This window comes from Semicossyphus pulcher, unplaced genomic scaffold (assembly GCF_022749685.1).
Source record: "Semicossyphus pulcher isolate SPU_LCO1_2020_fin unplaced genomic scaffold, fSemPul1.0.p SCAF_19, whole genome shotgun sequence".
Lineage (NCBI taxonomy): Eukaryota > Metazoa > Chordata > Actinopteri > Labriformes > Labridae > Semicossyphus > Semicossyphus pulcher.
This window is the reverse complement of record NW_027211692.1, coordinates 6,900,119-6,914,681: the sequence shown is the minus strand read 5'-3', so window position 1 is coordinate 6,914,681 and position 14,563 is coordinate 6,900,119. Positions and strand designations below refer to the sequence as shown.

Below are 14,563 nucleotides of genomic sequence, written 5' to 3'. Positions count from 1 at the left end.
CGCCAGTCAATCACAGGGCTGACATATAGAGACAGACATCCTTTCACACTCACATTCACACCTACGGACATTTTTAGAGTCACCAATGAACCTAACAAGAGGAAGGAGGAAGCCAGAGTACCTGGAGGGAACCCATGCACGGGGAGAACAAACGCAAACTCCACACAGAAAGGCCCACTCAGTCTGAACCAAGGTTCGAACTAGGAACCTTCTGGCTGTGAGGCGACAGCGCTAACCACCGTGCAGCCCCAGATAAGACCTACTCTTCTACAGTCTATATACCCTTTATCTTAATCTGAACTGCAGTGTTATACAGTTATGTCATTTGGAATACTAAAAAGTTACTTTCATGTATGTCCACACATTACAGGCTTCATCAGAGCCGTCTAAATATGTTTAACTTCTTATTCTATAATCTAAAATGTAGATTACAAGAGTGTACACTCTTAGGTGGAGAGTAGAGACACCTGTATACTTCAGTGTTTCATTAAATATGCTGTTACAGTGAACAGTTTGATAGGGCATGAAACAGGCACAATTCTATTGATTTTAATGTAATTTAATGGCTATCCATGTCAGTCTTAAGAAATATATAAAGTGTCAGATCCATGAAGTTAAAGAGAACAAAACATTTTCATTTCCTCACTGTTAAACTTCAGTCAGACATAAACATATAATCATTATAACTCTACCTAACTGCTGAGAGATGCCAGAAGGTCAGCTTACATGTTGAACTCGTACTACTGGCACAAGCGGTGGCCTCAGTGACCCTGGTGGAGCTGGACGAATAGTTGGGGTTGCTTCCTGTTTGGCCACAAGCTGCGTGCAGGTGTACGTTTAGGGAGGCTTGTTCTTTCCATCAAATAAGCCACCAGGTGTTTAATGGTAATCTCTTCACTGGTTAATTCCCTGCACTTTGCCACTGAGAGTCCATGGCACAGCTCTGTGCACATGCAAGGCTGCCTTTGTAACACTGACCCATTTAAGCTCAAAACAATGGCTGGATTGAGCATCGAAAGCATGCCCAACTTACTGCATTTTCTATGTGATTGTGTGACGACAACAGAGGAAAACAAAAGAGATAAGAAACAAAGCCAGAATAATAATAATAATATTCAAGCGTATGCAGGACAAGTAGTCATTTATCAAAGTATCAAAAATAACAATCAAACCAACTTTACATTCACTTTGCTTTCTCTTTGCTCTCTTACGCTCACGTTCAACATTCACTGACTTTCTCAATACCTTCTGCAAGGTTCTATATTTCAATCCAGACACAGGAACACACACTGTAAGAATGAACCCATTAATCAAACTGATGAGGACGGCGCCAATATCAAGTATTAATTATTAATTAATTAACGTTAGGAGATATCGTTTTACAGTGAGCCTCCCCATCCTTCCTTTGTTCATCACACAGTGTACAGATCGTCTGGAAATCAACAACACCCTTATTTTCAGAGCAACAGTTTCCCATGGTACCGTTACATTCTGCCATCTAGTGGTTCAACATACAAAAAGCCCTTTCCACTTTAAAAACCTCCTCCAAACACTTTCCTCGAACTCTCACTCCATCTGTACGATCAATTTACAAACGTAACATTAAATATATTAGCACATCATTGAGTTAATTACAAGGGAAACTAAAGTTACATTAAATGCATATCTCTCAAAGCCTAAACAGCAGAATCAGCTGCTTTATCTGTAGTTTCCTTGCTGTTTGGCGTTTTGCTAATGTCTCCAAGGCGTTTTAAAAAGCTAAAAAAAAGTCCAGAGGTGTCAGTCTTAATCCAAGACGTCCTGGGGGGAATATTGTCACTATTCTTGTGCACGTGGCTGTCTTTGGGCTCCACTGATTTTCCCTCTTGGCATTTCTCCCCATGCCCTTCATCTGCAGAAACATTCAAAATGCTTTTCTTTGCTGCTGATGGAGGACTCTGGTCTTCATCAGCAGATTTTTCGTCATGAGGTAAGTCAGTAAAGTTAAAAACTTGTTTTGAGGGGTCGTGTGCATCACCCTCTGCTGCCGGCGTCTCTTCCTCTTTTTTCGCAGAATCAGGAGTTCTGACAGGAGACAACAGATTTTCTCCCTTCTCCTCAGTTTTAGGGACTTTGGAAGGAAGAGTGTGGCGGCGGCCGAGGTTACGTTTTGAGGATGATTGAGGATTGAGTAAAAAACGAACTAAGTCCTCGTTGGTTGGGTCTCCAGGATACCTCTCTGTATCCTCATCGAAGGTACGCTGACGAGGCAGCTTGGTACTTGCACCAGGAGACTTCTGACTTTCCAGAGTTGGGACACTGCCACGGCTCTTCTGATAGCGCAAAACTTTTCTAGATGCTTCACGTAACTTTTCAGCCTCCTCCTTATTATTGTCCTGTAGATCCTCATCATCATCATCAGTGGTGGCTGAGAAAGTTCTGGCTGAGGAGGAAACGCTGGTGGTCCTGCTAGCAGGGTGTGAAAAACCTTTAGATTCCTCGTTTCTGGATGTTTCCATCTCCTCTTCATGAGGAATGACACTTTTTTCCTCGTCCTCCTTGTTATTAGACTGAGCTTCCTTTTGTGAAGAGGTCTCTGTGAGTTCAACAGCTGAGTTCCACTCTTTCTTGCCCATCTCCATAACTCTTAGAAGCCCCCCTCTCTTCTGGTTTTCAGTGGGGAGGTTGGCCTGAGAGGTGATTTCTGATAGGCTCCCGTTGTTGGGGCTGCCTCTCGAGGGGCTTCCATGAGTGGATGAAGGCCTTCCCGTTCTCCTCCGAGAGACGCGTTTCGTTAAGAGGGTCTGCAGCATGGATTCTAATGCTACTCCATCCATCTCCTTGTCTCTGCTGGAGCAGGTAGCTGTGGACCTGCGCTTGGCAGCACACTGCAGTCTGTCTCTGTGCCTGCGCTGCACCTCTGCCAACTCTCGCGCCTTGTTTTCCTGCGAATTACACAATTAATGGATTAGAAACGAGTTTTTTAACCTCACCTAATGAGAACATGCCAGTGCAAAGCTTACCTGCATGGCTCGCATAAATTTCTCACAAAAGGAGTTGAAAACGGAGCAGCAATCCTCCAGTTTGAACTTGTTTGGGTCTTCACAGAAGTACTCTGCCACAGAGTCACTCACTGACTGCAGTTCCTGAAGATCACTCTCTATTTCTGCCAAGAAGACTTCAGCCTCCTAAATGGAACCCAAGTCAAAACATTAGAACATATTCACCATCAAAATTCACTCAAACCAGACTGACACAACAACAACAAGCTAACTCACCTTTAGAAAATCCTCCATCTGGGCCTTTAAGTCTTCCTGCTTCAATGTGTCTGCTGTGGCCTTTTTTACTTTCTTTAGCTGTTTTTCAAACTCGGCTTCAATTTCACCTTTATTTAATCTAAAAACAAACAAAAGCAGGTGTAAATTCTGATGGTACTGCAAATAAAAAGAGGGTTAAATATGCAGAGTGCCTTGAAAGTGAGATGGTTTACCGTGCTGCAGCTTCAATGTGTTGGAGTTGTTCTGGAAACTTAAGCAGGGCCAAATCTGCCTTCTGAGCTTGCTGTGGTGAAAATTGGAGTTTTAATAAAAAATATCTTAAGATACAAAAAACACTCAAATCAGCTCAAAGAAAAAAAGGTACTTGCCATGACGACATAATGCATAAGATTCATTCCAGGTTTGTTTGCCTTGGTGTCGGCTAACTTCAACAGAGAAGCCATTCGGAAGCCAATAGCACTCCCTGCATAGCCGCCCTGTGACCAAAGAAATACAATAAGATTCAGACATCAGCAAACACCAAGGAGAGTCATCCAAGACTATTAAACACTGTAATGTGCACTCACAGCATTCATGTAGTTTCCAGTCTTCAGCACCAGGCGAATGACAGAATGTAGATGATCAGACTCCAACAGCTCTAAAAGAGAAAAACACGATGACTTCTGTGTTTGAATGGATCTTTTTTATTCATTTCATTTAGCCTTTATTAAGATAGGTATTCTCAGTGAGACACGTGGTCTCATTCTCTTTAACCCTTCTTTTGATAAAAATCTGTAATAAATCATTTCCAGGAAAACAAACAGTACCTGTTCCAGCAGCCGTCAGAGTGCCAATGAATTCTTTCATTTCATCCATGAGGGGGAAAAATTCCTCTTTGAGCACCAAGCTGCTGAGACGCTCTTTATAACTAACACACACAACATTTCCATCATTAGTAAACTACCACTGACATTTAACATTTAAACTACATGGAATTACATTCAGGTAGCTCACCTGGCAATCTTGACCAGGTTCAGCATGAACAGATCCGCTTCAGGGAGAGCGGAGGAGTTGCCCTTAAAAGCGACCAGCTGCTTCACCTGCATTCAATGAAAGAGACAAATAAGAACATTAAACTTACAGATGCTTGGAGGAAAAAATTAAAAGCAATGAGATTTAAAGGTTTATAGAACACAGAAGTCACATTAAGAAAATAAGCAGCTGTACCTCCCCGTCATCTGGCATCAACTTGCAGAGTTCCCTCAGTTTTCCAGAACCAAAGCTGAGACCGCGTCCTGATTTAATGTCTTCAATCATGTCTTGCACAGGCCTGTAGAGAAGGTGGAGAGACATGGATGTTTCAGATCTTCGGTCAACAATTATCTGGGTGTTTTTGTTCAGGGTTGGGATGTGTCTATGTTATTCCACACTTCTGCATGTTTGTAAAAACTAGCTGGTGACGCATACAAGCCTCTGCCTGCTCACACAGGGTTGCGAAACGGCAACATTTGTGATGTCAATAGTCAGAAATAATTGCTCATAAGAATGATGGAATATCTTTGACATGAAACTTGTTAACATATCTGTAAGTTGGAGGCCATCTTTAACAGCTGCTGTGTATCATTTCCTGTTGGATCTGTCACATACGCCACACAGCCTTAGGAAATACATTTACAATAGCTCAAAACAAATATGCTGCTGGTTGCCACAGTGAGGTAACCTGTTGGAGCTGTAGAACAGTGTAGATCAGACATGCTGAGACATGCTGGCTTTCAAGGGTTCGTGAGCATGAAGCGGCCATGTTTCACACTAAGCAGTCTGCCTCATCCTGCCTCGTTTTACACAGGAACACGAGCGGATTATTGTGCAAAAACAATCACACCTTAGGAATACTGACTCACCTCTTGAATTGCTTCAGGAAAATTCCAATGTTCATGCTCCTCTTGGAGCTAAGGACGGAAACCTGGGAGTGGACACAGACACAAACCTGGATATAATCAGCTTGTCAGTTGTTAAGATAATTTCACTATTGGCGTGTCTTTTGTATTACAGCTTTCCAAACAGAACAAAGGTTGAGAATTCTTTGAGTTGATTGTATTGAACAATCAGGGAAAGATACCTGATCCTGCATTGGTGGTATTAGTCTCTTTTTGGAAAAGGGACAGAGGTCAAAGGAAAGCTTTTGTAACACATTTAACCCACTTTTGTTGTTGTTACACAAACAACCACTGATGTACAAAATAAATGACAGTGACAGTTACAAATAGAACATCTTTGTTCCTGGTTAGACCTGCCTTTAAATGTATGTTTCTTTATACAATAACCTGAATACAGATCACAAGTAGGTACAGTAAGCTGCTATATAAAATAGAGCTGTTTGAAAACACAATTATACCTGCCTTCAGCAAACAGAGCTGAGGAATACAGACTCCACCCTTGTATTGAAAGGCTCTGATCAAAACACAAAGTTGCTAAGACAGACATTACATTACATGTACTGTGCTACTACAAGGGAAGAGTTAAAAAAGGGATGTTTCTGGTCGTGACTGGTCGTGTTTTCTTTAAAAACCATGTGATTCATGATTGACTGAGCCCAATAGATGATATAAATCCGATAGAGAATAGTGTTTCTAGGTTTTAACCAAGGGAAAGATTGCAAGAATTTCAGCTGCATGCCTGGAAAATAAAATCAATCCAAGTCTGTGTCTCAGCATTACACAACAAAAAATACCAAACATTTCGATCTGTTGCTTCAAACCCTTGAGGTTGAATTGCAACTCTGATACAGGAACAAACCAGGACACCTGTATCCTCTGGCTGCTTGTACTCACCATCTCCCCTCCTGAGGCAATGGGCTGGCCTCGTAGACTCTGCCGGTTCAGGGCCTTGATTTGCTGTTCCTGCTTACGGCTGAACAGCTCCTCCATGTGATCCGTGTCCAGCTCATATTCGCCATCCGCCTGGTCTGCTGTCCAGATGTTATGTTTTCCTATCACGCTGTGTTTGGGAAGAGTTTCCCAGTTAAAATTGCGCATCCTGGAGCTCCGACGCCCCCCCTTTCCAAAGAGGCCCGGGCCATGTAGAGATGGAGGGAGGCCAGGGGGAGCTGGAAGGCCAGGAGGAGGTGGTGGTGGCGGTGGCAGAGGAGGTGGAGGTGGAGGGGGCGGAGGAGGAGGAGCGGGAGGACCTCCTTGTTGCATCTTTTGTCAAGGAGCTCTTAGCAGGTTTGGGATGATGTCATGGTCTCAGTGACACATACAGGCAGGATTTAATCCAATAAAGAACTCGCAGTGAAATAAACGTGATTCTGTTTTTGTTGGACTGTGCTATAGTGATTGACGGTCAAAGAGTTATGATGATGGACTGAAAGAAACAGAGCAGGGTGGAGACAGAGTTAGAAACAATCCTGTCCTACACGATGACTGTAAACAAAAGAGTTTATCAGAGGATAAAGGATTCACTTTCTCCACAGTAGGCTACCTTGTCATTAATCACTGCACTAGTGTACTGTGTTGTCAAAACTTATAATAACCTACATTACACTTTGGAGCTGTAATACAGAAGTTACAATCCAATTCTATTACAATACTCACAAAAAACTGAATTTGAAATTAGGGATAGGCAATTAAGTAGGTACGTTGTTTTTTTAAGTTAGCCTCGTGAGCATTTTAAATTCAACTTAGATTGTTTTTTTAAATACACATTAGGCCTAAATGAATTTAAAAAACGATTGTTTAAATTAACGCAAGTAAAGGCTAATTGTAGCTCGTCAAAGACTGGCATTTTCCTCAGTTAACCCCATCCACATTAATCTATAAAATACTAAAAACACCATTAGTCACAATCCTCGCTTCTGGACTATATTATAAAAAGGTACAAAGGGAAGAAAAAGTACATAGGCCTACCTTTGTTTTTGATTCAGTTACTGCCACAGAATCCGTGGTTTTCCCTTCACCACCCAAATCAGCGAGTAACAGCTACCTGCATGGCAGCACAGGAAGAGAGTGTTGAAACTCCCTGCGTGTTCGCGACACGCCCAGGTAAATTATTCCTGCCCACGGAGCCCACACCTTCAGAGCAGGAGGGACTGTTGGAAGTTACTTGGACCTGTTGGCTGGAGTTTGTTTTCTTGCCAGCTGTCTTGAACTTATGTGAGCAGTCCACTGGATTTATAGACTTCTCCAGCGTGACTGTTGTCTGACTGATAGGGAGAGAAAATCGACTGATTAAAGGCCCGTCTTTAACCACTACCACAAGTGAAGTGGTAAATACTACCGTTAAGAAAAGCCTACCTACAAGTCTGTGTGCACATTGTTTGCCTCATTTTATTGTTGTTTGCTCAAAAAAATAAATTCTGAAGCTAAAAAGGGTAAACTAACAGATTCAATAGGCAACTTTAGTTAAACATTAACTTATGCAGTTAACGCAACTGTCATCTGTTTGTAGGTGAGCTGGTGGTCAGAGTGGCCTTTTAACAGTTTGATAGTCGATTAGCAGCACGTCACCTCTGTCCTAAATATGATAAGGCCTACGGATAGATCAACTATGCTAAATACATCTGTATGCAAATCATTTGGTTCTACTTTTAAATACTGAGAGAAACTCCAGTTTCAGTAAGACTCACCGCTCCTCATCCGCTCTTTACACCATAAAAAAACCGAAAGGTTTTCCGTCTCTTCTGCACATTTTCCAAAGCTCACTTTGCCAAGCAGGCCTACATTTGATTTTCGAAAAAAACAATCTGGAAAAAATGAGTGCCTCATTAGAAGCCAAGTATTTCCTGAAAATACTATGTTGTAATTATTGCATCGGCAGCCAAATTTAAAATTTACTTGCCTCAACATTCCCCAAATGTAATTTTATTTTCGTCTACTTCTTTTAAGAACATGACAGAATTAGTCAGTTCAAACATTTTACAAGAGTTCACCACAACTTTTTCTTATTCTTTGCCTCTTAGCCAGCTCCAAATATATCTGTCACATTAAGATACGCTTTAACCTCAGGTACAGGTTAACAATACAGCAGATTATAAGTGTTAGTACAGGATCAATTGTGTTTTAATCTAATATTCAGCTTTTGATCTGAGAACATTCATTAAGCTCAGGTAGCTGTAGGAGCTGTAAGAGGGACTTATTATGAGTACATGTATTCATTTTTAATGTTGATGTGTTGGCATGTTGGTAAGTTTTACCAGCTGCACACACCTACTGTACACAAAGAAAACATCCGGCTTGTTTAAGCTTCTGTTACATGCTCTGTGAAAATAACGTCAGGCCAAACTAGTTTAGCTTATTCAACATGCCTCAAATCCTCTTACACACACATCGACATGGCTACAGTGAGACAGAAAAACACATGAAGTATTCCAACATTCAATCCTTGAAGATAGTGAAATGTGTATCCTGGCCTCATTCATGTGTGGTTCTATGTATCAAGATTTAGTTATTCATATTCACTGTATAGTCATGTACATAAATCATGGTGCCACTGAAGATTATGAAATGAGATAATAAGTCAAGGAAAGCGTGTTAGAGATATATCATTGTATTTTCATGTACATAATTACTGGTGCCATACATTTTACATATATTGTGAGTTTTCTGTACATAATCTGTGCGAGCATCCCATATCAAACAGATCTGTGTCAACCGCACAGTCAGGTGGAACAAACATCCAGCAGACTTTATTGGAAACGCAGAACAAGACAAATGCCTGACTGGAACTTAAATGTAAGGGACATAACACAACAATGTTATGTTATAAACAGATTGGTGAATAAATAACACAAAATATGAAAAATTTAGTCATACATGTTCTCCTTGAAGAGACGCTGAAACTTGTTACACATGGTATCACATGTATCCAGTATTCCCTTTCACTGTTTGAGTTTTAGAAAATTAGACTCCAAGAATGAGACTCTTCATATAGACACAGTCATTCAAACACAGGTTATGTGTTACAATTTGATGTATGATTTCTTCATGATAGTTGAAATGATTGTATGTATCACCAATGCATCCAAACTATGGATTGATGCTCATCGTAAGTGTCTGATCTGCTTTTGAGGCTTGTTTCCATGTGTGAACTCTGCGGTAACAAGACACACACTTGTGACTGTGCTGCATGATTCATAGGGACATATCTGAAGGTACCCAAAATTTAGGATTGTAAATTTAAGATTGTAATTTAGTTTAAAAATCCCTATATTCACTATATGTTTTCCCTTCTATGCATGTAAACAGTAAAGTGGTCATTCAGGCAGATATTCCACAAAGCGATATTAGAAACGGGATAACTTTGGAAGTTATGTTATATCCGGATGTCTTTGATTTTAATCTGTAAAACTACATTTGGAGAATACGGTTCAGTCATGCATACTTAAAATAATTTCTGAGGATATTTCATAACATTTATGACATTATCCCGCTAACTTGCTAATCTGATTTGTGGAATTCCTCCCATGTAATATACTCTGAAACATTAGAGATAACACTTTATGCAAAATTAAAAAACAACATAATGCATGTGCAAAACTGCCGAGGGGTTCTACAGACAGAAGACAATACTGTACATAAATAAGAAGTGATATCATGTCAATGATTGCGCTACCTAAATAAGAAAGTAACAAAAAGTAATTGTGTGACTTAACAAAAAATATCTCAAAACAACTAAAACTGTTGTTCCATCTATGTAATAAGTACTGAAAAACAAAGAGATAGTTTGTTTTTCTTTGTCACTGGCAGCTACTGGTCCTACTTTACACTCCTTTATGCATTTATATCTTGTCCATCTAAACACAATGTCAAGTTCGTCACTGACCAGCGAGTCACTGTTTATCTCAAACGGCTGAACCCTGCACGTCTTCACTGCTCCTCCAGCCAGGACGGCTTGTCTGATCCTGGGGGCTTTAACTTGACATTGAATTGTATGAGAGTTTGTTCCAGCTGCTGCTGGTTTCCAGCAAAGTAAGCTGATATAGCATTGTGGAAGAGAAGCAGCTGCTTGTGCATCACCTTCACCTATGAGGGGGAAAAAAGGAGAAATTAAGTATTTGTCGCCCCCTGGTGTCATCTATTAAGATTACGTTTACTATCTAATCATGAGTTTCAAGAGAATCGACATACAAGCAAGATACATTCATCTAAGAGTGTAAGATTTGTCATGATCAAGTCTAACATACTATGACTAATCTTTTTTTTTTATTAGTTTTTCCCCAAAGTGCCACAGTATTATTTTTAACAATGCAGATCACAGGTCTGGGTTTAATATGATATAATCAAGGCACTTTCTCTATGAATTGCTATTTCAAAAGTTTTAACATGCTTATGTCGGTCTTCTTCCTTTAATTTCAAATCAACCTTAAACTACTGCTGCTGTTGATAATAATAAGCCTTTTTACCCCTGACCACAACAAGCATCCCTGATGGCAGCTGCACATGTTACCATGCCCACTAGGGTCTTGAAGCTCAGCTATTTACAAATAATGATTAAAAATCTACAAACCTTGTTTTCCTCCAGGAATTTGAGCTTGATGGTGACATCACTACGCAGCCTTTCATATTTGTCTCGGTGGAGCTGGAAGTCATGCTGAGCCATGTCAATGCGGACCATAGCAGCTGCATCTCTCGGGCCCAAACTCAGCTCCTCCATATCTGAACGATAGGCATCAAACTCAAGTCTGCAGGCAAACACAGTGGAGTCTGTTACAGGCTGCAATCACCCTACAGTAATCCAGATTATATTTCTTAACAGGATGTGAGGGTTTGTTACCTTGCGTTTTCATAATGCCTGATTGTCATCAGAGTATCCTCCATTGTTTTGTTGACCAGGGTGTCGATACTGGACACGAAGAAGCTGATGGCACCGAGCAGAGCCTCGCCATTCTTACACAGCAGCTTTTGTGTTTCTGCATTGTAACCAAACTCGTCCTGCAGAAAAACAAATGCATTTTTAACTGAAGCCTTTATTTCCATGTCAAACTATCCCATTTCCAACACTATGGCAACACAGTACCTGCAGCTCTGGGGACTTCTGACTGAGGTCGGTAAAGGTGTCTCCTAGAGCCTGTTGTGTCTGCACCATGCTTTGAAAATGATTGATGAGTGCAGTGGCCAGTCTCAGGATGGTTTCATACTTGCTCTTGGTGTCTCTTAACAAGTCAATCTGAGCCTCCAGCTCCAGGTCTACTGTTCGTGAACCTCGTCCAAACCTCTCGGAGAACATCTGCTTTGTACACTGCACAGTGGATATGAACAGAGATTACACTAAAATCAAAAATGCAAAGAGTAGGAATAAGACTTTTCAATTGCATTTAGCTTTTGGAAGCTTTATAAAACAAAATATCTACACACAGTGAACAATACCTTGTATGTGTTTATGCCCCATTTCTTTACACTGTCCAACTTCTCCACTGCCACACCACGGGAAACTTCCTCAGTTGAATTACTCGAGTTATGGTTCGATGATCCTGTCAGAGAAAACAGAACAATGTGCACTTAAATGCATGTTATCAGGTCAAAGTTTACAATGCAGAGGTGTAAAGAAATTGCATGGGTCATAACAATGAGTGAGGACAGTGTGGACATGAGGATGAGCCTGGTGATACCTGGATGCTGGTCTGTCTGTTGGGCAAGTCGACTGGCTGCAGATTGGCTGTGAGGCAAGCTAACACCCCTGGATTTCATGCGAATGTCTGCAATGAGCATGGTGATGATAAACAGCGAGGATGAGAAAAAGGCATGGAGTGAAATATGTGTAAAATAAACTTTACATGAACATATGCAGCAAACAGAAGAGAATGGAGACTGATGGAAAAGTGTTAGGCTCTGTGTTGAAGATTTCAAGGGGTTTTGAAATAATCCACCATGCAGGTTTCTCATGCACAATAAAAAAGATGAAAATGGACTTCGTGGGATGAAAGTACCAAGCAATGACAAAACATTCATCCAAAGTGCATTTTACAGTATGAAGACGACATTCTTATAGACAACAACATTTCAAGTGACAGCCCTGTTATATCCGGTTAGTGCATCCCTACTTTAAAAAGCTGTAAAACATTTCTTGTTGCTGAAGCTGTGAGTTGAAGAGGTTACAAGCAAGGCTGGCATACATTTCCATTTATCAAGCAAGACCAAAACCTCTTACAAGGGGCCAAAACAGACCAACATAGAAAGGTTAACTGAGAAAACAAAGTTTTCAGACTGCACAGCCACCTGGTCCAGGTGCAGGGGCTCGTCTTCTGTCCAGATACTCAGGGTTGAAGCGAATTGCAGGCCCTATGGGATATGGATGTTTGTAATGTGAACCAGGAGCCTAAAGGTCAGCTGCTCTCTACCGACACATCAAAATACAAGGAGGAAAAGCTCTTGGTTTGGTTTCTTAAAAGGGCATTAAGTATCGACCTCTTTCAGTGAATTAAGGGAAGCAATAACATTGACAGATCTATGGCTCAGGGCATGGCAGCTTACAACTGAGAACAGAGAGAATGCAGGTGTGTGTGTAGAGGAAAAAAAAGAGCAGAGAAAGAAGAGTGAGCTTTGTAAAGCCGGAGATGTCAGCACCTGGCACAGGATTTGTGGGGTCATTTGAATCGATCTACAATTAATTAACTCAAGTAATAAGCCTGATTTAAAGTTATCTTACAGCAACTCTAACTTAATACACCTTTAAATGTATAAATGTATACTTCATACTTCATATGCACTGTGAAAAATAAACAACAAAAATAACATCTGTACAGGGTGGCACTCGTGTCTTTTAGCAGTACCTTTGATGCTGCTGGTAGGAATGATGCCCCCTGCAGGTCCTCCATAACCCCCTGAAACGATGCTGGTTTCATTCAGGTTGGGTCCAGACACCATCACCTGCTGCAAATCCTGATAGATTAAAAACACAATAATTGTAATCAATAAAGTTTAGAAGGCAAGAAATATTATCGTATCTTATATCACAAGTAAATGCACTGAAAAGTACGGGAAAAAAAAGAAACACTGAGCACATTTGATAATGTTATTAAAAGATTAACACAGCTTTGGAACCCAGAAAGATGCACGTTTTATGATGAATAGCTAACAATTAGCTTTATTCCAAAACAAAAACGTCATCAAGGATTGTCAAAACAAGGATTTGATTTGTTTAAAGAAAGAAAAATTAGTGTTTTGTCATATTATATTACCAGAATTGACTGATCCAAATGGCTGATTAAAATCAACCCGCACACAGGGACCAAACCAAGACATTGCTTATGTACTTTTATATTATCCACTAGTATGACCCTCAGTAACATTACAAGATATATTATTCACTGATATTGCAGCTTTCTCAACCATGTCAGGCTGTTTGAGAATGAGACATAAAATGATGCAATACAGTTAAGAATTTCATTCACTGTTTGTCATGCAAAAGCTCACATCAAAGAAGCATCCTATTCCAATTAAAGTCAGAATCCCTCCCTCTCCATGCTCTTTACACACTATATGCAGCTACTGTACATAGCTGCAGGCCTGTGCATGGTTAGGTAACAGTTGGCCTAACAGCAGCCTTAGTCCTAGACTCAGTCATGGGGAAAAGGGACAGAGAACCCCAACTGAACAAAAAAATGTCAATGCAGATTAAATAAAAGCAAATTTTCAGTGATGTGATAGAAATGTGACTAACAGACCTGCTCCAGGCTGTCATCCTCTGCCAGAGTCCCTGTGTCTCCATTGCTGTTAATGGGGATCTCCATGGTAGCAGCCTTACTCATGATACTGTCTGCCATAATGAAATCTCTGCAAGACAAAGATGGGTTCATGTTTGTAGTCTGAGAAAATTATAAGCACATTGTCCCAAATTAACAGCCTGCTTACACTGATGCTAAAGTGGCTGGCTAATATCAGCGGTGCTGATGTGGCTGGCTAGTGGGCTACTACTTGACAGCTAGCTTCCTCACCACTGTAGCAATATTGGAGCCAAGTCCAGTCGTCCGAGGGAGAACCAAGCGTTATTTGCACCGACAGTCGACTTAAAATGAAAAACAACTTCAATGGGAAACCACCGTTGTCCTCAGTTTACATTCAATGCTACAACCATGATTATTTTCCTCGCAACGCTCACGTTATCAAGCTGCTTCCATGTAAGGTCCAGAAAATCCCTGCATCCAAGCAAGCTAGCAGCTTTGGTAAGTATCACTTCGAAATAAAAGTTTGTGATATTTTCACTCTACTGTAAATACCGTGATTTGGCTTTAAAAGCAAAGCACGTTGAGTCAAACTGTTTATATGTACTGTGTAATGTGTGCTACTTTACAAACGTAAGGCTGGAAGCGTGTACTGTGAATGGATGCTCTT

The 14,563-nt window shown here is 40.7% G+C and overlaps 2 protein-coding genes across 4 annotated transcripts; both read right to left on the bottom strand.

The window, feature by feature from the left end:
* Positions 1-563: 563 nt before the first annotated feature.
* On the bottom strand, positions 564-7,224 carry LOC138597119 (FH2 domain-containing protein 1-like). The gene is made up of 12 exons (XM_069668665.1): positions 7,142-7,224; positions 6,068-6,599; positions 5,138-5,199; positions 4,464-4,566; positions 4,251-4,336; positions 4,064-4,164; positions 3,824-3,894; positions 3,626-3,733; positions 3,470-3,540; positions 3,258-3,375; positions 3,003-3,167; positions 564-2,924 (listed from the first exon to the last, which is right to left on the bottom strand). Exons 2-12 carry the CDS (start codon positions 6,434-6,436, stop codon positions 1,677-1,679), a joined length of 2,502 nt encoding a protein of 833 aa, XP_069524766.1. The 5' UTR covers positions 6,437-6,599; positions 7,142-7,224; the 3' UTR covers positions 564-1,676.
* Positions 7,225-8,760: 1,536 nt separating this feature from the next.
* LOC138596918 (arfaptin-2-like) lies at positions 8,761-14,336 on the bottom strand. Of its 3 annotated transcripts, none has more exons than XM_069668386.1 (9): positions 14,167-14,336; positions 13,897-14,005; positions 13,003-13,111; positions 11,842-11,928; positions 11,600-11,703; positions 11,250-11,471; positions 11,007-11,164; positions 10,740-10,914; positions 8,761-10,255 (listed from the first exon to the last, which is right to left on the bottom strand). In XM_069668386.1, exons 2-9 carry the CDS (start codon positions 13,993-13,995, stop codon positions 10,100-10,102), a joined length of 1,110 nt encoding a protein of 369 aa, XP_069524487.1. In that variant the 5' UTR covers positions 13,996-14,005; positions 14,167-14,336; the 3' UTR covers positions 8,761-10,099. The 3 variants fall into 3 exon arrangements, with proteins under 3 accessions (XP_069524487.1, XP_069524488.1, XP_069524490.1); XM_069668387.1 differs by having other exon boundaries at positions 14,084-14,167; XM_069668389.1 differs by lacking the exon at positions 11,842-11,928.
* Between the last annotated feature and the right edge of the window lie 227 nt (positions 14,337-14,563).